General features: G+C 35.5%; 1 protein-coding gene across 3 annotated transcripts; it reads left to right on the top strand.

Annotated features, from left to right (window-relative positions):
• On the top strand, positions 1–21,775 carry GUF1 (GUF1 homolog, GTPase). 3 transcript variants are annotated; one of them, XM_035005050.1, is made up of 17 exons: positions 223–387; positions 2,079–2,190; positions 2,343–2,491; positions 2,754–2,834; positions 3,721–3,798; positions 4,967–5,050; positions 7,759–7,823; positions 8,532–8,735; positions 10,108–10,247; positions 11,405–11,528; positions 11,922–12,054; positions 12,838–12,981; positions 14,312–14,445; positions 17,763–17,864; positions 18,704–18,823; positions 20,376–20,412; positions 21,421–21,775. In XM_035005050.1, exons 1-17 carry the CDS (start codon positions 223–225, stop codon positions 21,556–21,558), a joined length of 2,010 nt encoding a protein of 669 aa, XP_034860941.1. In that variant the 3' UTR covers positions 21,559–21,775. The 3 variants fall into 3 exon arrangements, with proteins under 3 accessions (XP_034860942.1, XP_034860941.1, XP_034860943.1); XM_035005051.1 differs by lacking the exon at positions 3,721–3,798 and having other exon boundaries at positions 1–387; positions 21,421–21,558; XM_035005052.1 differs by lacking the exons at positions 223–387; positions 2,079–2,190; positions 2,343–2,491; ... (3 more) ...; positions 7,759–7,823; positions 8,532–8,735 and adding an exon at positions 8,742–9,930 and having other exon boundaries at positions 21,421–21,558.
• The last annotated feature ends 2,133 nt before the right edge of the window (positions 21,776–23,908 follow it).

Genomic DNA, 23,908 nt, shown 5'->3' with positions numbered 1-23,908 from the left:
CTACGTGCGGACGCCGACGAGCGGCGCTGCGCCTCGGGTGCCGCGCCGGGGTCGCTAGTTGGGCCGCACTGGCCACGGTACCTTTTCTTCTCCTGCTGCGTAAAGCTGGTTGGGTGATTTTCGCCGGCTCTTAGCAGAGGGCTCCTTGTGGAAAATCGCGCCGCGGCCTGTGACGCCGAGCTGTCTCGAGACCCTCTCCTGACGCTTCCGTAGCGCGGAGGGATGTGGACTCCTGTGGGTCGGGGCAGGGGGCACGGTCGCGCGCTCACGGTGTGGGCCTCCGCAGCCGCACATCGGGGCCTCCTGGAGCCCCGCCGCTCGCCGAGCCGTCGGGCTGCTGCCACGTCCAGGACTCTGGACAGGCTCTACAGCTCTGCCGACCGCAAGGTGACCGCCGTTAGTCTCAGATTAACCGCGTTTTAAAACTTGGGAGGGCCTTCTTGCGACAGTGGAAGCGTGAATGCAGGTTGAGATTCTATGAGGGAGGTAGAGCCAAGAGCGCGCCTTGCTCTCGGGTCTTTGAATCCTCCACAGCTCATCAGTGTGACCCAGGGCGAGTCACTTCTCGAGTTTACTGGTTTGTAATGTCAGTAACTAATTTATTTGATTATGCGAGGCACTGATGCAGGGACTTGGCGTGCATTTAATTCTCTTAAAAACCTGCTGAAGAGGCCACCAGTGTAACCTCCGTTTTCCTGCAACTTATTAGCTCTGTGGCCTGGGGAAGCTGCTTGAACTTTCCGTAACTGTTTTCTTCATTTGGTAAATGAGATAAGAATAAAAGAATGGCTCTTCGTGAGTATTGTGCTGTGTAAGGCGTAGAAAGAACTTTTTAGTCCAGTGTCTATAATGTAAGAAGTGCTGGGTGTGCTTTAGCTTCTTACGTGATCCGAAGCAAACTTGTTTTCTTAGTCTTTGTTCTTGTGCTGGAGAAGGTGAGGAATTCAGCAACTTTTTAAAAATACACTCTTTGTTTGCTAGGAAGAGATACAGTTTAGGCAGAAAAGTAGAGTAATTGAACGCAAGTTAGGAGTACCTGGAAAAAATAAGACAAGTATGATAATTGCCCTCTTCTAGATTGTGGAATGTAAAATGGATTTATGTTGCAATTCAAAGTTCTTAAAAGTGGTGCAGTCCTGTATATCTTTTTAATTGAATGGCGATTGAAAGGGTGGTGTGGGAAATCCACTGGGCAAACAAATCAGGTTTAGTTGTTTTCTCAGTTTCTTTCAGATAGAAGTTGCACCTTCATCGTCTTCATTTATAAAAAGAAAATGTAAAGCTCATGAGTATTGTGTATTTCATTGTAATTTTACTTTTTAAATGCTGATTATGGAATGGATTTGCTTGGAAAAATAAAATGTTTAGAGTACAAAAAAACTGACATTCAATTTGAATAACCATTTTTAGCAATTTGCAGTGAGTCTTCATAAAACGTTAAAGAAGATGAATACAATTAAAAATCAGGAGTTACATTTTAAAATATTTTTAAATGTAAGTGATGAGGTTTTTTGTTTTTTTAGTTTTTTTGCTGATGTTATCTTTTTTTTCTCTCTCTCTCCAAAGAAGTTGCCAAATAACCTAATTGCATCTAAATTAAACTTTTGAAGATTCTGTTAGGAGCACAGATTTTTAAATAGATTTGACTGCTGACTAAATGTGTGATGGGGGAAAGAATTTCCTTTTTATTCTTAAAACTTTTCTGTAGCTTTTTTGCCTCAAGCAGTTTTATTAGACCGGGTGCTCTAAGGCTGTTCAGGAGTTCTAGGTATCTTGTGTTCTTCATTCATGAAAATAAATTCATTTCCTTATTGGCCCTCTAAGTGGTGGAAATATTTATAAGGGACTCTTCTTTAGCTAAGTTGTTACCTTGACAGTGACACTGATGTATTTGATGAGTGCTGTTGTAATCAGTTGCTTGTAATTAGAGTTTAGCCATGCATCTTTTTATTTCATAGGAATAATATAAATGTTATAAATGAAAGTATTCAAACTAAAGGAATAATCTTTGAATTAGTATACTTTTTTCATATGCAAAATGTATACTCATAAATGTTTTATTTTTCTTCCGTTTCTAGGAAAAAATTGACATGTCTAGATTCTCTGTTGAAAATATTAGAAATTTCAGTATCATTGCACATGTGGATCATGGCAAAAGTACTTTAGCTGACAGGCTCCTGGAACTAACAGGTATTTTCATTTTATGTTATATAGTTAATTGATGGCCATGGGTAATTAATCATCATTTTTACTATGCTTTTTAAAATTTTGGTTTTAATTTTATATGCAGTATAGTGTCTTTTTTTAAAAGCCCATCAAAATACTAATATTTCTTCTTATAGGCACAATTGATAAAACAAAAGATAATAAGCAGGTTCTTGATAAATTGCAAGTGGAACGAGAAAGAGGAATCACTGTTAAAGCCCAGACAGCATCTCTTTTCTATAATTGTGAAGGAAAGCAGTACCTTTTAAATCTCATTGATACACCGGTAAGTTTAATATTTTGTCTCTCTTGTTAAGTCAGCCTTGTATTAATAGTGCACACAAATCCTTGTTCAGTTTTTGAACTGAACATTAAACACTTTTTGTTTTCTCAGTGTTTTTATGTTTTGAGTAAATCGTTTCACAAGTATAGGCCAAAAAAGAAATGTATTAACTTTTTATCAAGGGGAGTCACTAGATTTGCCATAATGCCCCTCCCTAAAAAAATTACAGCTGACTTTAGAAGTAACAATATTTTTTGTTTCTCAGGGCCATGTTGATTTTAGTTATGAAGTATCCAGGTCACTCTCTGCTTGCCAGGGTGTTTTACTTGTGGTTGATGCAAACGAGGTAAGTACTTTTAATTTTATGTGGTATGACATGCTCTTTGGTTGTTTCAAGAGGTTTTCCTTAAAATATATTTTGGAAATGGAATTTTTGTGTTTGAAAATAATAAGATTTATTGCATTACTTAAGCCAAAGCATATGATTTGGTCCTGTTAATTTGAATTTTATTGCACTAAAGCAGTCTGTGAAATTGACTAGTTCATATTTTAAACACTTAAGCTGATCAGAAGAATGAAGGGATTGTTGAAGTATATTATACATGCATCCTACCAAAACCTCCATTTTTAGCCGTTCTTAGTTTGGGGTTTTAATATTAATTTTTAGCAGAACTTGAAAATGAATCTAATTTGGAGGTCATTTGGGTGATTTTAAGGTAATAATTTAGGAAGTGTTAGGTTTAAAGAAACATGTCAGTAACATTACCAGGTTCTTGTGTGGTACAAAGATAATCATAAAAAAAATATTCATTTATGATGTAAGACCTATGATGTCCTATTAAAGTAAACCCTTTGATATAATTCGGTTTCTCACAAACTTTTCATTCAAAACCCAGAATAATTCTTGTGTTAAACCTTCCTTGTTCCTGTCAGGGAAAGTCAGTGTCTACCTTATATACATAGTACAGGGTTCTATAAATCACATCACATTACTGTGTCCCTTAGTAGGCTTTCATGACCTTGAGGGTTCATGTTTCACCTTTTTTGTCTCCAGCAATATTTCCCAAAATGAAAGGAATTTTCACAAGGAATTATCCAGATTCGTGGAAGTATAGATACCATACTTTATGCCTCTGCTTTTGGTGAAGACGTATGGAATGGTCTTAAATTGCTAAGTTTTGTGATAGATGGTAGAAGGGTCATATCAGTATCTTCTGCCTTGGTATTTCTAGGGTGTTCAAGCCCAGACTGTAGCAAACTTCTTTCTTGCCTTTGAAGCACAGCTGTCGGTAATTCCGGTTATAAACAAGGTAATTCTAATGGGACAACAGTGTTCAGTATTTTGCTTCCTAAAAGCGGATTTGGTGTTTGAGTATTAAGTATACTATTTTTTATATGAAGAGTCTTCAACTGTATATTAAACATATTGGTAGGATTTATTTCTTTGAATTGCATGTGATAGAATTGCAACTCAAACTCCTGTGTCCTTACAATTTAGTTAGAAGACAGTCTGCCTGAATTGACATGGAGTGATTGAAGGCTATTTCTGTACGAAAGGAGTATGTGCAGGGCAGCCAAAAAAATAGTTTATCACACTAACACATATATTGGAAAAGAAAAAGCACTTACGACTTTGGGGAAAACAATGTAACACATGAAACATAACAGTTAAGTGCTAACCTGAGCACTGTTGATAAACCATAACTTCTATATTTTGAAATTAATAAAGAATCTTAATTTAAAAATCTGCATTATGGGGCTTTTAGGGGGCTCAGTCGGTTAAGTGTGTGATTCTTGATTTCAGCCCAAGTCTTAAACTCAGGGTTGTGAGTTCAAGTCCTACGTTGGGCTCTGCTGGACATGGAGCCTACTTAAAGAAAAAAACAAAACAGGGGTGCCTGGGTGGTTCAGTCGTTAAGCGTCTGCCTTTGGCTCAGGTCATGATCCCAGGGTCCTGGGATCGAGCCCCACATCGGGCTCCCTGCTTGGTGGGAAGCCTGCTTCTCCCTCTCCCTCTGCCCCTGCTTGGGTTCCCTCTCTCGCTGTGTCTCTCTCTTTCAAATAAATAAAATCTTAAAAAAAACAAAACAAAACACTGCATTGCTTTCAGTTGAATTTTTTTTATAATGGAGTTAAGTTTAAAAGAGGCAAAGTTGCCTATGGTAAGACAGTTTGTTGTCAAGTTATATCTAACTTAAAAAATCAGTTGACATGGTGTTGGTTAATAAATTGTTATTGAACTCTTATGCCTTGAATTGCCAGCTGTCTACATTTTTTGCATGCTCTGCTCTGCCTGCTCTCTGTTTTTCGGTGGCCATACTTGTTAAAATTATATTGCCTATATCTAGATTATTTTAACACTTTTGAAAAGAAAAATAGAGGGATTAGTTATTATAGGTATGCTTTTAACTGTCTCTGAATGCTATTAATATGTAATACATTTTATTTTTACTGTGTTGACATAATTTTTTTCTTAAGATAGATCTGAAGAATGCTGATCCTGCAAGGGTTGAAAAGCAAATTGAAAAAGTGTTTGATATTCCAAGTGATGAATGTATTAAGGTAAAATACCCTTTTTCTTGAAGACATAGTTATACTTTAAAAAATCTCATGGGACGCCTGGGTGGCTCAGATGGTTAAGCGTCTGCCTTCAGCTCAGGTCATGATCCCAGGGTCCTGGGATCGAGCCCCACGTCTGGCTCCTGGCTCAGCAGGGAGCCTGCTTCTCCCTCTCCCTCTGCCTGTCCCCCTGCTCATGCTTTCTCTCTGTATCTCTGTGCCTCGAATGAATAAATAAAAAAATCTTAAAAAAAAAAAAAATCTCAGGTATTGGCCTAAGTGAAATTTCATAGTATTTGATAGCCCATTGGTATATAAAGCTTTCATAGTTTTGCAAAGTTCTTTTTACTGATATTTCATTTGATCTTCACCAAAAATCCTTGTTACATGGTTAGGAGAGCTAGGAATTATTCTTGTGATCCAGTTGAAAAAACTAAGGAACAAAGGTTTTATCACTTTCTCAAGATTCGAAGGTATTGAAAATTATTCTAAGTTAAAGGATTTTAAATTAAGTGAAGAAAATAAACTGGTCAGGTTGCCTTATAGAGAATTCATTAGAAAACAATAATTGATAAGGGGAAACCAGCTTCCAGTAATAGCTCAGGTGCTGTGGAGGTGGCTAAGTATGTGATTGTGATGGTGGAGAAGTGGGCAAATTTAATGTATATTTGTAGATAGGAGAGATTTGCTGGTGGGTTACATGTAAGGAAGTGAAATAAAGGGAAGAATCAGGTAGCTTTGGGTTTAAGCAAATAGTTGATACTAGACGTTAATATTGATATGAGGAGGAGCTGGAGAGGAAATGATACAGGAGAAAAGAAAAAGCTTTGCTTTGGACGTAGTGGGTTTGAAATGTCTATTAGACATCCAAGTAGGGATATTGTGTAAATCTACAATTCAGGCATTCATGGAGAGAATTGGGGTCAGAGATAGATACTTAGGAGTTTTTAACATGTATGTGGTATTTGAGGCCTTGTAAACGAATATGGTTTCCTAGGGAGAAGTGTAGAGAAAAGGTCCTAGAAGCCAAACTACATTATTGTCAATTTGAGGGCGTTATGAGTAAGAACTTGAGAAGGATTAGAATAGGATTCAGAATAGAAAGTGTGGAAGGATTGAGTCTTCAGAGAAGGGGGAATAATTCTCAAATTGTAATGAGAGACCGCAAAATGGTTGTGAGTATAGATAAAAATAGATTTGTTTATTTTGGATAAGGGAGTTTGTGGTATTTTCTGTTTCCTTAAACGAAATAACAGGCAAAGTCATCAACCAAGAGTGAATTGGCCAGAGGGGAAAACGTGTAGATTGAAAAGGAAAGTGGTGTGAAACACCTTAATGAGTGGTAATGTGAATTTACTACGGGACGCATCCTGGGAAGTTAGGAAGTTTAACTGCACATTGAGATGTGTGGTCATGAATTCACAAGAAGCTAGCCAGACCAGTTACTTGATTTTTCTCCAGTAATGTTAAGCCCTTTGTATTATAGGCATAGAAAAGACACATTGTTGGGGCACCTGGGTGGCTCAGTCAGTTAAGTGTTTTACTTTGGCTCAGGGAATGATCTCAGGGTCTTGGGATCCAGCCCTGTGTTGGGCTCCATGCTCTGCAGGGAGTCTGCTTCTCCTTCTCCCTCTGTCCCTCCCCCCTGCCTGTGGTAACTCAGTCGCTCTCTCTCAAATTAATACAATCTTAAAAAAAAGACAAGACACATTGTTGGAAGCAGTCACAGTGGAGTTTTACCGAACTTATGATAGGGAAAGAATAGATAGTGGTTGAACTGTGACCCTGGAGTCTCAGCTGGGAAAGGAGGGGGCTGGGGACTAATGGATGGTGAAAAAAGGTAGTCCATTCAATGGTTTAGAGGTGGGAACTTGATGGATCATTGCAAAGAAGGTTCTGGCGTCTAGAGCAGTGGTTCTCATTAGGGGGGAGTTTTGTCCCCTGGGAAACATTTGGCAATATCTGGAGATGATGTTTGTTGTCGTACTGGGGAGTGGGTGCTACTGTCATCTTGTGGGTAGATGACATTCCCTAGATTCTGTTAAACATTCTACAGTGCACAGAACAACCCTTAAAACAATTATCAGCTCAAACTGTCCTTAGTGCTGACTTGAGAAACTGATCTAGAGAGAGTTTAAAGGTTAAGAGGTGGTTTTTAGGAAATGGGTTTTAAAATCAAGATTTCAAGAGGCAGTCCAGTTACTAGTGATGACAAAGGTGAGTCATACCCGTGGTTTTTGAGTCTTCAGGCTCATTCTCTCAGTGGGAGAACCATAGTAGTAATATGCCTTGTAACTATATGTGTGTCATCCACATATATTGTTTATTCTCTTTACACAGCAATCTTGAGATTTAGAAAAAATATAAATGATCATTTATTAGATGAGGAACTTGAAACTCAAATATATATTGGTCAAAGTCATACAGTCCATACAGAATTGTAACTGTTACTCAGATTTTTTTAAACTTAGACCACTGCTCTTTCAGTACCATAATCAGAATGCTTTTGTAATTTAATCCAAGAACCATAGACTCACCTAATTGTAATGGAAGGACATTTGTCAGTATAGTATATGCTTTGTGCTTCCTTTTATTACTTTCTTCAAATTGATAACTGTTAGAATTCTTTCTTTTTTCTGATTATAAAGCTCAGTCACCTGGATGGAAAAGTAGTCTGTAAATATTTATTTTTTTAATACATATTTTTTTAGATTTCTGCTAAACTTGGAACTAACATTGAAAGAGTTCTTCAGGCAGTCATTGAAAGAATACCACCGTAAGTATTTTGCTATTTTTGTGCTGTGTGTTTATCTTTAATAGTACAAAGGCCGTCAGTCTGATCTGTAATTTTAGATTAGACCATTCTTGTGGTGAGTGAAAATGCATTATTTATTTTTATTGATACATAGAAGTCAAGCACAGTATAGGGGAAAAAAAAGCAAACAAGGGTGATTGGGTTCTCTTCCTAATAATCATTGTAATAAAGAGACTTGAATAAATTAGCAGTTACTGTGTTTTAATACTGAATAAATGTATTTCATCAGTTTCATAAATCATCTTAAAAGAGTCATTTATTTATTTATTTTAAAGATTTTATTTATTTATTTGACAGAGAGAGAGACAGCGAGAGAGGGAACACAAGCAGGGGGAGTGGGAGAGGGAGAGGCAGGCCTCCCGCTGAGCAGGGAGCCCAGTGCGGGGCTTGATCCCAGGACCCTGAGATCATGACCTGAGCTGAAGGCAGACGCTTAACGACTGAGCCACCCAGGCGTCCTTACAACAGTCATTTAAAACTCAAGGTTGAAATAAAACTAATATAAAAATAGGCATTGTACTTGAGGAACATCTTTTTATTTTGGCTGTCACTTGGGTGACTTTCTCAGGTACTAGAATAAATTAAGCATAATATTTGATTTTAAAATAGGCATTTTATTAAGATTTTAATTTATTATGTGTATATTTTCTTTTTACTTATTTTTAATAGTCCCAAAGTGCATCGCAAAAATCCCCTGAAAGCTTTGGTATTTGATTCCACATTTGACCAATATAGGGGTGTGATAGCCAATGTAGCATTATTTGATGGAGTGGTTTCCAAAGGAGATAAAATTATGTCTGCACATACTAAAAAGACGTATGAAGTTAATGAAGTAGGAGTTCTGAATCCTAATGAGCAGCCAACACATAAACTGTAAGTAATCTGCAATAGCAATTAAAATATACTTGTATGTGTTTCGATCTCTGCCTTTCTCAGCTTAGTATGCTTAGAATGATCCCGATTTGGTAACTCAGAAAAAAACCCAAACTGATTATTTAATGCAACTAAATAGTAAATGGTCTTGCAAGAGGACTCTCATGTGTGAAGGACAGTATAAATTTGATATATTTTTATTCCTTTTGACTAGTCATAACAAATTTTATGATCTGGTGCACATTGGGTCCTATATTGATGTATTTGATGAGACAGTGAAAGAGATGGTTCTGTCACCCATATCCAAATCATAGTGGGTATCAATTTTGATATTTAATTTTTTTATAATTAGATTTTTCAACATAAAAGTAGTGAAGAAAATTTGGTAATTTTTTTCCTTTCGTATGGAATTCACAGTAAAACTTTGATTAGAATCCATGACACATGGGGCTAGCAAGGTAGTGTGCATTAGAAAAACTGAATTTGAGTTCACTTACAAATACTTGAGTGCCTGCTCTATCAGTACTCCAGGTACTGATGAGATAAATCACCTGGCACATACTTGGAGCATTCTAAGGTCATTGTTTCCTCATCTGTAAAAATTAAGGTAGTAACTATATAGGTCACACTTGATAGTTTAATGTATGTCTAAAACCAGTACTATTTTGCTCATTACATTTTTTATTTAATTGAGTCATAAAGTCTATTTTAATTTTACTCAAATATTTCCAAAGTCTGTGTTCCATCATACAGTTCGTACATTGACCATTACTGTATCTTCACTTAAGATTCTGATACCTTATCCTAAACGTAAATTAGTTTGTTATCATGTAGGAAATTTGCTTTAAAAAAAAACAACAAAAACTAAGCTAAAACTCTGAAATCTTGGGATGTGCTCTATTCCTACAAGAGGAACATCAGATTGGTGTCAGATTTGTTTAGAGTTCACATTTTTCTGCTTGGTTAAAAATTGATCTTTTTTTTTTTTTTTTTTAAAGCACATTAGTGACACAATTCATTAATAAAATAGTGTTTTACACTACAAGAAGTTATTTTGTGTTTCTGCACTTAGTTTCACTATGTTTACATTATATTTTAGAAGCTGTTGTTTAATGTGCAAAGGTGGGCAGAGTCATGAGGAAGGCCGTAGACTTGTTGTGTTGCAGAGGCCCTTGATAATGGACTGTAAGGCATGGTATGTTCTTTTGCTGACAGTTTAGCAGTGAGAATTGATATGTAGTACTTACTTTGAATTAGACGAGGTTTTGTTTGGAAAATGTAATCATTTCCGGGAAAGGTAGAGCTAATTGTTGAGTATGCACTTGAAACTTTATTAAAGCAGTAAATATTTCCATATAATAATTTTATTTAGATATGCAGGACAGGTGGGCTATCTGATTGCTGGGATGAAAGATGTCACTGAAGCACAAATAGGAGATACATTATATTTACATAAACAACCAGTGGAGCCCTTGCCTGGGTTTAAATCAGCGAAACCAATGGTATTTGCAGGTGAGGAGCTCACAAATTCAAGGATGAAGGCCAGTTTATTCTCTAAATTAGAAATATTCATTTTAAATAATAGCTAATTCCAGAATACTGTATTTCTTTTAGTTTTTTTATGTGCTATTTATGTATCAGTTAATTTCATATGTATAGTGAAACTTTATGTGGGAGATCATTTCCTACATTTTTGTAGAACTTCTTAAAAACTATAAGCTCTTAAGAAACAAGCTCTCTGATATATAAAAGAACATAGTGATATGAATTTCCTTTTTGTTTCCCTAGAGAGTAGGTCATTGCATTTGGAATATTTTTCTAGTTAGGATGTTTTCAGTACTAATTGTCAGTGGACATTTACTGACTGCCTTCCTGTTGGACTTTCTTTAATATTGTACAGTACTAGTGTAGACATGGCAGAGGATAGTGTTACCTCTTGTATGCATGACTTCACAACTTTTTAGTACTGTGTAGTGTTACAGACATTTGGAAAAGGAAGGCCTGATTGGAGGTCGTCAAGTTACTCCGTGCTGGGTATCCTCCACTTGCTTTTCTCCCTGTGTATCTGTCACGGGGAAGTATGAAGTTTGTTTACCCCCACGTTTAGGCAAAGCCAATCATTGGAATTTTGGAGGACTTGAGAGATGAGGACTTGAGGTTTCAGATGAAAAAGAATCTGATGAATCAGTAATTGTATGGTTTTTGTTGGTGAATTGAGAAAAGCAAAATTTATCTTTGATTTTAATAGATTACCTGCCCTACAGAATTCAGTGTAGCTTTCATTTCTACTTCTGTTTTTCATCTACTAAGGGAGTTTCATTTGTGGTTGTGGGATGTCTTCAACTTTTGTTTCTTGAAATGATGTATTTTTCTAATAGGCCTGATTCCCATGGTTCTTTGTAATTTTTCTTATATTTTTGCAAAAGCATAAAAACATCACTTGGGTTGTGAATCCATTTGTAAATTCATTAAGGCTTTGAAACTTGCAAGGTACTTTGAAGCCAGTGTAACTTAATACTCAGTTTCTTTAGCAAACCAATTATTGTGGTCAGTGAAATATAGGGAAGTAATTTAAAAGCTAAATGATTAATTTTGATCTTGGAAGCATTGTGTATTTAGTTTTTAGGCAGATTTTCACATGTGATAATTAGAAATCATTGTGTCCTCAGGAATGTACCCTATAGACCAATCTGAATATAATAACCTGAAGAGTGCTGTAGAAAAACTGACTATAAATGATTCCAGTGTGACAGTTCATCGGGATAGTAGCCTTGCCTTAGGTGCTGGTTGGAGGTAAGATTCTTTTCCCTGTAGGATCAAATTTTTATTAAAAAGTGAAGTTTAAGTGGTTCATTGCTCCTGAACATTTCATTTCTGAAGATAAGTTCTTATTAGTGTAAAGTGAACCAAAACAAACATCTGCCTATTTCACACTGTATTCATGTTCTGTGGGTAAGCTTTATAGCAATTTTAAATAGAATTCCAATAGAAATTTTTTTTTTAAATTTTGAATCTTATTTAATGAAGTTTTCTTAGCATTTAATTATGATGTGAATTGCTTGAATGACTTTTTTTTTTAATGAGTTTTGATTCTACCCATCCCCCACAAAGTAACACTGCATTCATCAAAGAAACCAGGGCCCATGAGACCATAAGCATTTTGGAGTTTGGCTTTTTCTCCCCCAGGTTGGGATTTCTTGGACTTTTGCATATGGAAGTTTTCAACCAGCGACTGGAGCAAGAATATAATGCTTCTGTAATTTTGACAACCCCAACTGTTCCATATAAAGCTGTTCTTTCGTCAGCAAAATTGATAAAGGTACTGTTGTGAACCAGCATATAAGGGAAAACAAAATAAGTGTATGTATGTATATGCAGAATGCAAGAGAAACTTTTTAGTACACCATTAGCTGACTGGCTATTACATGAAATATTTCCTGATTAGTAGCATTAAAAATTGAATTACTTTATGACTAATGATGGAGAAGCCACTTGAGAACTAATTTATGCAGTATTTTTCTTAACCTGATAGAAATCTATATATTGTCAATCTAGCCTGTTACTGAGAATAAAATGTAGAATTAGTAATTAAAATGCTGTCTAAATCCAGTACAGAAATGAAGAATATAATTTTGGTCATAAGTAGTTAATCTTATGAAAGATGAAGTATTCATCGCTACCTGGCTGATAGAGACAGTAATCCATCTAAATGGCAGTCTCTTCATTTTAAACAAATTTTAACTTTGGTGTCTGTAAATATTTTTCAACAAGATTAACTTAGGAAACTACTGATATAATGCCTTATAAAGGGCAGATTAAAATGTGCTTTTACATCATACTTTTTCTAAGTGGTACATGAGATGTGTTTAGTAGATGTTGATGAACAAGATATGTTACTTATTAAAAATTATTAAGTGGTTACAAATGGGTGGTTTTTAAAATACAAAGCATGTAAAGATAATAGTCTAAGTTTTAGGAATTCTTTTGTTTTTATTCAGCAAATGCAATTATAATAAATTCTAACATCTATAAATTAAAAACAAATTTTAAAACACGGTAATTAAGACTTTTTTTAGCTGTTGGTGATTTTTCTTATTTTTAGGAATACAGAGAAAAGGAAATTACAATCATCAATCCTGCACAATTCCCTGATAAATCAAAAGTAACAGAATATTTGGAGCCAGTTATTTTGGGTACAATTATCACACCAGATGAATATACTGGAAAAGTAATGATGCTTTGCCAGGTATAAGTATAATACAATTTAATATAAAAGTTAATTTTAGTCCTAACAGTGGTTTCCAACTCAGGTTTTGAAAAATTTCTCTCTGTAGAGCACATTGAATTTGTAAGAAATTTTCATGAAGATCTACAACTATGTGTGTGTGTGTGTGTGTGTATACACACACACACGATAGAGATGTAGATATAGATGCACTTTTTTTTTTTTTTAAAGATTTTATTTATTTATTTGAGACAGAGAGAAAGAGAGAGAGCACATGAGAGGGGGGAGGGTCAGAGGGAGAAGCAGACTCCCTGCCGAGCAGGGAGCCCGATGCGGGACTCGATCCCGGGACTCCAGGATCATGACCTGAGCCGAAGGCAGTCGCTTAACCAACTGAGCCACCCAGGCGCCCGATATAGATACACTTTTAAAATAATTTTGACTTTAAGAAAAATAGAACCAGAATTTTGATCATTCATGTTAATTTACTGAGTTGATATGTTAGCCCAAAGGAAAGAAATTTGATGCCTATTTATATTGACTAGCTAAAAGAATAGTTCCTTTTAGCCTTCATAGTACTTGAAATTGAGGGTAGTTTGAAAGATGACTATAATACTTGAGACTTTTGACTAAAGGGTGGGTATTTCCCATTTTGCCTTAGTTTTTGCCACAATGTAATAAATGACTTAATCCACAAATCATAGTCCTCAACAAAACTATTTGAAGTACTCTGACATGGGGCACCTGGGTGGCTCAGTCGTTAAGCCTCTGCCTTTGGCTCAGGTCATGATCCAGGGTCCTGGGATCCAGCCCCACATAGGGCTCCCTGTTCTCCCTCTCCCACTCCCCCTGCCTGTGTTCCCTCTCTCGTTATATCTCTCTTTGTCAAATAAATAAAATCTTAAAAAAAAAAGTACTCTGACATATATTGGAAAGAACTCTCAGATGATTAGTAGTGGACTTGCATTTTAATTCTGTAATCACAAACTAGAAAACTTTGGTCATTTGCTTAATTTCTTTGGACCTAAGTTTGTAAAACAAGAAATTAGAACTTTGATATTATTTTTAGTTACATTTGGTTTATCATTAAATACTATATAATTTTAAAAATAAAATTGTTAGATAAAGACAAAGGATTAAAAGCTTTGGTAATAAATATAATTGAAATACAAAATAGTTCTCTCTGTATTGTATTATTTGCAAGTTTTTAGTAGACCATTAAATATTCCTTCATTTTGCCCTCTCTTTATTAGGATTTGTAAGGAAATTTTTAGGTTGGTAATTGACATCTTTCTATATTCATTGTAAATCATTTAAATAGGTTCTCATTAAACACATTTTTCTTTTTTAGGCTCGAAGAGCAGTTCAGAAGAATATGATGTATATTGATCAAAATAGAGTTATGCTTAAATATCTCTTCCCTTTGAATGAAATTGTGGTGGATTTTTATGATTCTTTGAAATCCTTGTCTTCTGGATATGCTAGGTAAAAATTTAATGGGAAATTCAGATACCTGGATAACTTGAAATACTGACCGACATGAGTATACTAATACTCCACTTATTTAATAATCTGTGCTCTCTTGAAGATAGTGGAGAAGGATAGAAAGGCTTGAAGCAACCCTAAAAGTGTTAGGGAGTATTCATAATTTGCTTATGGAAGAATGAGTTCCTTCCATTCATCAAACTATTACCCTTCTTTTAATAAAAAAAAAAAAAAGTGTCCTCTTCATGAAGGAGTATATTCCCCTGTCTGTTAAAAATTATACGTAATTTTGGGGCGCCTGGGTGGCTCAGTCGTTAAGCGTCTGCCTTCGGCTCAGGCCATGGTCCCAGGGTCCTGGGTTCGAGCCCTGCATCAGGCTCCCTGCTCTGCGGGAAGCCTGCTTCTCCCTCTCCCGCTCCCCCTGCTTGTGTTCCTCCTCTCGCTGTATCTCTCTCTGTCAAATAAATAAAATCTTAAAAAAAAAAAAAAAATTATACGTAATTTTAAGAAGCTACTGTGATCTTAGTGGTACATTGTATTTGTGTGTTATGTAATCCTGGGAGCACCTCTATGTATTTGGAAAACAGAAGTACATATTTAGTCTAAAAAATGCCAGGTGCGCCCCTGTATCTGTGAACACTTTAATAACTTGGTCTTCTCCAGAATAAGTGGTTCACATTATGAAAACCATTGTCTCCTCCCTAGGAGTGCATGGAGGAACAGCCTGATAGAAGTGAAGGAAGATACTAAGTAACAAAGAACTCCATGCATAGCATTTTGGGAGTATTTTCTGTTGGGGTAAATAACTCTAGATGCACTTAGTATCCTAAAATCTTACGTTATTGGATAGCATATATTGGAATATAAGAAAATATAAAACACGCTGTGAAGTGGGGAAAATGAACATTCACATCTGTAAAATACACATGCACCTACATGCATGTGCAGGCATATTTAATATTAACATTCAAAGAAGAGTTCCAGTGTTCAAAAAACATGCTACAGTGACCTGGAAATTTAGCTTTATGAAATGAGCTTTAGAATGAAAGAGTCATAATTGATATAAAGGAGTGTTCTTTGTGTTTATATTGAGAAATCATTTTTTCTACTTTTTCACCTGATTTTTTTCTTCCGTGTCTTCTTTTAGACAAGAACTTAAGCAAATAAGTGGCAGTGGGGTTTAAAGTAAAGTGAACTGAGGCAGCATGTTGTTAAAAAACAATTATTGTGGGGGCGCCTGGGTGGCTCAAGTCTGCCTTCGGCTCGGGTCATGATCCCAGGGTCTTGGGATTGAGCCCTGCATGGGGCTCCTAGCTCGGCGGGAAGCCTGCTTCTCTGTCTCCCTCTGCTGTCCCCCTGCTTGTGCACTCTCTCTCTCTCTCTCTCTCTCTGACAAATAAATGAATAAAATCTTTAAACAAAAAAATAAAAAATGAAAGAACAATTATTGTGGTTAAAAGAATGATTACTAAGCTAAGTGTTTATAAACGTTTTTAATAAAGTCTGTCATTTGTAGTTTGCATTTGGAAACCACTTTATGAGTTAAGTGGGCTTAAAATCTTTTAGTTTAGAAACTTAAACATACTTCAGATTAAATGAAAGAACATGTTTAATTTTGAACTGTGTAAAAATAAAATAATGCCAGCTTCCAGAATTAAGGGGATTCTTACGTTCAAGATGGACCTTTTTTACATATATTCAGTTCCTAACAATAAAAATGCATCACAGTCTGTGATCTTTTAGCCCAGGCCATCGGCCTCTTGTGGACTGAGATAAGGAACAATTTCTCTTACGCCAGGTGGCAAGGATCTTCTGCAGCTGGGTCGGAAGAAGGATTCCTTTGTTATATGAAGACTGTAGTGAGGCTGCTCTGACACTTAACTTGATGGAACTGTTTGTCCTTAAACCCCCAAGTAGCCTTTTGGAGTCCTAAAACTGTTTCCTGCATTTCAGGGTCCACTTGAATGAATAACTGTGTTTCGGATAGAGGTTAGGTTTCCATTTGGCTGTCTTGGAAACACAGACATTTGTTTAATGGTTTCTTTTGAAAAAATGAGTGGAGAAACTCTAAAATTTTGGAGCACTGAAGATTTTAAAGTTGTAAACAGGTGAAGTCTAGAGACTATGCCTAGATTTTATCTTGTATTCTGTGTAGTACTTAAGATGGTATCTTCATATAGTAAATGCTTAATGTTTCTTGAAGAAAGGATTTTAGCAAAACTAGGTAATAATATGGTTTTAGAGAGTATCAGTATCAATTTGTGACCTTCCCGGTAAAGGTTTAGAAACCAAATACTTGCAGCTCTAGGCATCAGTTTGTTTTAAAATTAAGACAGTTTAGGGGCGCCTGGGTGGCTCAGTCATTAAGCATCTGCCTTCGGCTCAGGTCATGATCCCAGGGTCCTGGGATCGAGCCCTGCATCGGGCTCCCTGCTCGGCGGGAAGCCTGCCTCTCCCACTCCCACTCCCCCTGCTTGTGTTCCCTCTCCCGCTGTGTCTCTCTGTCAAATAAATAAATAAATAAATAAATAAATAAATAAGACAGTTTAGGACTGTACATGTTCTTATCCATAATTGAAAAGACATGTAAGTATAATTAAAGTTTTCTTTCTCCTTAGACTTCAGTTTTGAGAGTTAAACCTGTTTTGATTAGCATTGTAAGCTTTGACCATATTGTTTAATAGTGATAGCGGATGCTAACCAGGTGCTTTTATGTGCTAAGCTAGGCTCTGTTCTAAACACTGTTTTTGTATTAGATACTGTTTCAGTGCTTTAGACGTATTAACTTATTTCATCCTCAGAAAAGCCCCGTGAAGTTTCAAACCGAAGAGTAGTATATGAAATCCAAAGTCTTGTTGATAGTGACTCTTTATCAGTGCCGTAGCATTTATTTAACTGGTAATAGAAAGCTAAACAGAAACCCAAACTTAATGAATCTCTGAGAAGGACCCGTTAATATATACTGTTGTCGACAGCCAGCCAGCTCTTGGGAGGAAACTTTGGGAAGAAGGTGACATTTGCCTTCTGTGTCCCATTTTCCTAGACTGGCTTACCAGTTTATTTTCCTTTCCCCTGTAAAGCATGTTCCCCTTGCTTTTGCCTTTCATTTCATAAATGTAAAAAGATGAGGGAGTTTGTTCCTCACTGTGGTCATCTACATCCGTTTATGTGAAATGTGTATTTAATATTTTGATAGAAAGTTAGATCTTTGGGTGGGGTGTATAGGGATGGGTAGAAAAAAGATGTTTTGCAAAGAAAAATCATACAGTCTCTTGGGAAGTATGTTTATCTATCACTTGGATGTTTTTCCTTGTTAGTTTTGATTATGAAGATGCAGGCTACCAGACTGCAGAACTTGTAAAAATGGATATTCTACTGAATGGAAATCTTGTAGAGGAGCTGGTAACTATTGTACACAAGTAAGTTGAATAGAAACTAATCATATAATGTGAAAGTAACCACTTTTGACATGTTTTTATTTAATTATTGATTGCTTATTTTTATTTGACAGCTACATTTTGAAAACTTAAAAGTAATTAAATTTCCTTGTACTAGGTTTTCCTTCCGTTCTTTTTCCATGCTTCTCTTTTCAAACTGTTAAATATGAAAGAATAGAATTAAAATAGTCAAAAAGAATAGTGTCATGGAAAGAAATGTTTCCCTCACCAGGGTAAGACGAAGTAGAAGAAATGGTTGTAAACTTTATGATAGATTTAAAATTGAGAACAAAAAGGTTTTTATATTCATAAAACAATTTATAATAGTGAAAAATAAAATATCCTACATGTTCAGCAAATAGATTGATAAAAATAATGTAGCACCTATTTAATAATCCTGTTAAGCTATTAAAACTTCACTGTGAAGTAATCTTAAGTGACATAAAAATGCCTATTAAATAAAAGGGTTGACATATATACACTATGATTCAAACTAAAATACCAAACATACAGAAAAATAATGGGAGGATGTATGTTTAACATAGACATTCTAAAATGTTTAACATTGGTTTTCTATGGTTGAAGGGAAGGGCATCAAGAATGGTTTTTATGTATGTTTTTCTACATTTCCTGTAATGGTCATAATGTTATTTTTGCAATCAGAAAAGTCATATGATTCATAGTAAGGGATGTTTATGACAGATGATTTCCATTTGAACCTCCTTGAGAAATCACCTTTACATTGATTATGTATCTGGACTAGAAAGGTACTTTAAATATTCATATTTAGGATATGTAAATAGTTGCATTTTCTCTCTCAGAGACAAAGCACACTCTGTTGGCAAAGCCATATGTGAACGTCTTAAGGATTCTCTTCCTAGGCAGCTGTTTGAGATAGCAATTCAAGCTGCTATTGGAAGTAAAATCATTGCAAGAGAAACGTGAGTTGAAATTCATTTTTGTTCTCTGTTTTAGAAATGATAAATGGTTAGAAATGATAGGACTAGAACTGTATTATGAAATAATATTGAAAAATTTAACTTCACATTGGCCTAAGCTTTATTCCTACTTGTAGAAACACTAATCTGATTTTTAATTCCACTTAATTGATAACTGTTACAGTGATTTACTTAACACTGAGTGATATTATTTATAATATAATGGGCATGGGTTTGAGGAATTGCTTTATTTCCATTGATTTTACTGAATGATTACTGAATTTCCTGGGTAAGGTATAATTTATAAGCTAATAGCAACTGAAACTTAAATTTTGAGGAAAAAAAAAAGTTTTGGAGATACTCTTCCAAAAGACAAAACTAAATTACGATTTTTACTTGAAGCATTTAATATCACTTCTCAGATCTAGCCAAATTAGCAATCAGAGATGACAGACAGGAATGCTGTTATGTTGAGCTTTGCATTGTAGATTGATTATGTAATCTATAGTAGACATGGAAGATAGGCTAATTTATGTAGGAAACTGGTCTTTTTTATGAGAGATATGATCAGAACATGGAATAAGCTGCTCTACTAGGTAACAGTAAATGCAGGAAGTAGCATGTAGCATATTTCCTTGACTCCTGGAAAATCAGAAGTATCCCCTACCTGGAAATTGCTATTCGGTTGTAGTTTAAACCCAAACCTACATGTATTAGTAGTGGTGAAATTACAACCAACATTTTTACATAGTCTTGGGACAAATTTTATGCCTATATATGCAGTGAATTTCATTTCCTAACACAATTTTGCTTTAGTTAATTGTTTTGAGTTTCATGAGTACCCAGAGATTAGCAGAGTAGAGTTGATAACCAGGGAACATCCTGGAAAGTACAATTTAAAATAGCATATAAGTCTAACATAATTGTGTTGAGGTTAGAAGATACCTTAGAGAAGAAAAAAAAAAAAAGATTTTTATATCTTCTTAAGGAATACATATAAATGGAACTTTTTTCAAATTTCTTCCAAATTTCTTAGAAACACTATAGAAATAGATTAGTTTGTATCTGCTTGGGTGGATATATTAAAATTATTTAGTTTGCCCTGAAAAGGGGTTTATAAAAGTAATATATTTTTTATATTCCTAGTCATTCTTAACCCACATGTGGTAGAGTTAGTAATGTGATGATAACTATTTTTAAATTTTTTGGAAATAGTAGTGGTAAGAACAGTTCTAGGTTGAGCCAGAAATGACCTTGTATAATTCTTATAATTAAGGTTATACTTACTCTTGAATTTGGATTAATCAAGACTACCCACAAGTCTTGACCTTTTTTATTCTTAATAAAATTTATGTTGATGTTGAATCCATTTTCTGTTTTATGCCAAATACATAAAAATAGATAAGAGCATTTGACCTATTTGTTTATGGCAGTTTTACTTAGGTATAACATGATTATTTAAATCTTGAAAGGAGATTGTTTTTGAAAATAAAATTCCTTTTTAAAGAGTATATTGAAATTACATAATTTTCATATAAAATTTCCTCTTTTACAGTGTGAAAGCTTATAGGAAAAACGTTTTGGCAAAATGTGTACGTATCTGCCTGTATTCTACTTTTTATTAATATATCTGTTTTCATGAGTAAAATCAGAGGGGGGTATATATTGGCTTCCATTGTTTTTACAATAACCATTTCATCCCCAGTTTTCTTTTTAAATAGGTAAATCTCAGCTTGACTATTAATATATTCATTTTGATAACATTCTTATTTTTGTATCTTTATTTATAAAAATTTCCTTATATGAAGTACTACCCAATAAATTATTTTTGTAATAGTTATGATCAGGATAACATGTTTTATTGATCTAATTTATAAGGAGAAATTTTGAAGGCAATGACTGTGTCTTAGAGTGGGAAGAGTATGGCAATTTGAAATCCACCTCTCCTACATTGCTTTGCCATTTGTGGTCCCTTCTATTAAAATTTTTTTTTTTTTTTAAAGATTTTATCTATTTGACAGCGAGAGACACAGCAAGAGAGAGAACACAAGCAGGGGGAATGGGAGAGGGAGAAGCAGGCTTCCCCGCTGAGCAGGGAGCCTGATGCTGGGCTCGATCCCAGGACCCTGGGATCATGACGTGAGCCGAAGGCAGACGCTTAACGACTGAGCCATCCAGGCGCCCCCCCCATTAAAATTTCTTAACTCAGTTATGAAAAGTAAATGGTGAATGCTTTTTCTAAATCCTTAGTGTCAGGACTGGCACACTTATGCCTATATGAATTTATTAGACAGCTATATGATCCAGAATTTTAAGACTTGAATCAGTAAGAGGATTGATAATTCTTCTTGACATGCATAATATAATATTGGGTTTCCTTGGTAATCTTCATCCCCATCCAAAAAATAAATAAAGCCTTTATCGTTCTTCGAAGATGTTAAATTATGATCTGCTGTGAAGGTGATAGAAAGGTAACTTTGCAGATGTCTACCTCATGGGTAATAATTGTGAGGTTATTATAACTGTATTGATGTCTGTATGCAATTGTATGATTTTCTGTGGAGTGATTTGGACTTCCAATTTTTAAAAATATTTTTCAGTATGGTGGTGATATTACCCGAAAAATGAAACTTTTGAAGAGACAAGCAGAAGGGAAGAAAAAACTGAGGAAAATTGGCAACATTGAAGTTCCAAAAGATGCTTTTATAAAAGTTCTAAGAACACAACCTGATAAGTAATTGGTGGAAAAAATACAATGAGTTTTCATAAATTAAAACTTGTGTATCTTTTAATTTTTCATAGCAATTTGTATGTTGACAACAGAATTAAAATTATTAAAATTTGCTTGTTACTTTCAGGGTTTTTAGGTTTAAATAACCGATTAGCTCTTCTTTGAAAAGTAATGAGTGGGCAGGTAAGAGCTTGGACTTTGAAGCATATTGTCTGGTTTCAAATTTCTGTTCTGCTGGGCGCCTGGGTGGCTCAGTTGGTTAAGTGACTGCCTTCGGCTCAGGTCATGATCCTGGAGTCCCGGGATCGAGTCCCACATCGGGCTCCCTGCTCAGCAGGGAGTCTGCTTCTCCCTCTGCCGCTCTCTCTCTCTCTCATTCTCTCTCTCAAATAAATAAAATCTTTAAAAAAAAAAAAAAAATTCTGTTCTGCCACTCGCTAGCAAGGTGAATTATTGCTTAAGCTCTCTGTTTACTCTTTAGTGAAGTCAGGATTATACTGTTACTTACCTCCATAGGTTGTTGTGAAGATTGGATCAGATAGTATGTTTAAAATACTCAGAAGAGTGTATGACACAGTACTGTTCATTGAATCTTAACTATTTTGTTTTCAGGCATATTTTTTCTTACACTAAAAGGCCCCATACTTTAGATTCTATCTAGTTCAAGCTTCAGCTAAAGTGTTTTCAGAATCACCTAGGTATCAATTTGTTGTTAGCTGGAGAAATTTAGATTTATAGGAGTCAGTTATCAAATAAAGTCAAACAGCATTCTAGCTGGACATGTGCTGTCTAGTTTTTGTTAAAATTTTTATGTTTGAAACAGTTTAATACACATCTAAATTAAAGTAAGGGTAGGGGCTGTCTTAATCTTGATAATTAAGATGCATTTGGTGCAGACCGATAGGTGTTTGGTATTAGCAGCTGTTATTAATGGCAGTTTTATAATTATTGTCTAGATTTCATAGTTGAGGAGACAGAGCTTTAGTTAAGTAACTTACTTGATGTCACACAGCCAGTAAATGGCCATCATGGCTCTTCTTACCTCCATTCACCCAGTTAGTGAACAAACTAGAGGGCAGATTGTATTACAATAAGATACTTTAGCCATTGAATTTTGTCCTCTGCCTTGAATGAACTGAATGAGGTAAACGTCTTATAGGGATAAGACTATCGATATATTTTATACTAAGGTTATTACATTATGAGGTAATTCTAACTGTAAGATAGTGGGATTTACTTAAAATTGTGTATGGAGGTTAATTAGCCTGTGATTTCATCCTGCTTATATATTCTGCTCATATATCTTCCCTATCCCCTCCAGCTGTAATAGAACAGATGAAATATGAAATTCCATAACAATATTTGTATTTTGTATAGTATATTTGAAACTAGAAGAGCATTGGGGCGCCTGGGTGGCTCAGTTGGTTAAGTGACTGTCTTCGGCTCAGGTCATGATCCTGGAGTCCCGGGATCAAGTCCCGCATCGGGCTCCCTGCTCGACGGGGAGTCTGCTTCTCCCTCTGACCCTCCCCCCTCTCATGTGCTTGCTCTCTCTCATTCTCTCTCTCTCAAATAAATAAATAAAATCTTTAAAAAAAAAAAAAAGGAACTAGAAGAGCATTTACATGTAATTGCTAAGACAAAATGTTCTGTTCTACCATTATTGTCAGGAGAAAGTTGGTACCTGGCATGAAGTATGCACCATGTGTCTACTATTTAATATTTATGCTGTATTAGTATGTGTATAATTTGGACAGATTTAGTTCTCTTCCTTTAACCTCTGACTTTAGGAAGCAGTTTTACTTGTAGTGATAAAAGTATTTTTCAAATTTTGTAGTATAAGCTTAAGTTCGCTCTCCTGACCACTCTCCCAAACAGATGATTTTCATGATACAGAGTTGTGTGCCTTCTAAGCATATTCCCCAGAGGACCTTAACAGTACTGAGATTTTTGCAAACATTACAATAATTTAAATATGAGTATTAGAGTAGCCACCATTTATTGAGTATAACATATGACAGCCATTGAGCTGAACTCCGTCGGCATTGCTTCATTCAGTCTATACAACAGTCGAGGTACAAGTACTGTTACCATCTTATAGGGCAAGCAGCTCAGACCTAACACTTGCCGGTGTCAGTTATTGACAGAGCTGGGATTCAAACGGTGGTTTCTACTAGTTCTTAGCTACCATGCTTTATTGCCTTGTGGGAATCTGATAGGCTTCTTAGTTCTTTAACAGCAGCTTAGCCTCTGAGCTAGGGAGCTAGAGTGGCCAGAAATCAGTTTGCTGAGGAGCTTGTGTACATGGGCTTGACTCAAAATAGCCCCCTAACATCAAGGGCAGTGATGCAAAGATC

Source organism: Mirounga leonina, unplaced genomic scaffold (genome assembly GCF_011800145.1).
Source record: "Mirounga leonina isolate KUSES-001 unplaced genomic scaffold, KU_Mleo_1.0 Mir_129, whole genome shotgun sequence".
Classification (NCBI taxonomy): Eukaryota; Metazoa; Chordata; class Mammalia; order Carnivora; family Phocidae; genus Mirounga; species Mirounga leonina.
Note: the sequence above shows the minus strand (reverse complement) of the source record. Positions and strands in the feature narration are given on the sequence as shown.

What these genes read in the sequence shown, in the direction of transcription:
- GUF1 (XM_035005050.1), top strand. Translation starts at nt 223, where the DNA reads ATGTGGACTCCTGTGGGTCGGGGCAGGGGGCACGGTCGCGCGCTCACG. An exon ending in ACAGCTCTGCCGACCGCAAG is followed by an intron (nt 388 to 2,078) that starts GTGACCGCCGTT and finishes TTCCGTTTCTAG; the next exon opens with GAAAAAATTGACATGTCTAG. An exon ending in AAAACGTTTTGGCAAAATGT is followed by an intron (nt 20,413 to 21,420) that starts GTACGTATCTGC and finishes AATATTTTTCAG; the next exon opens with TATGGTGGTGATATTACCCG.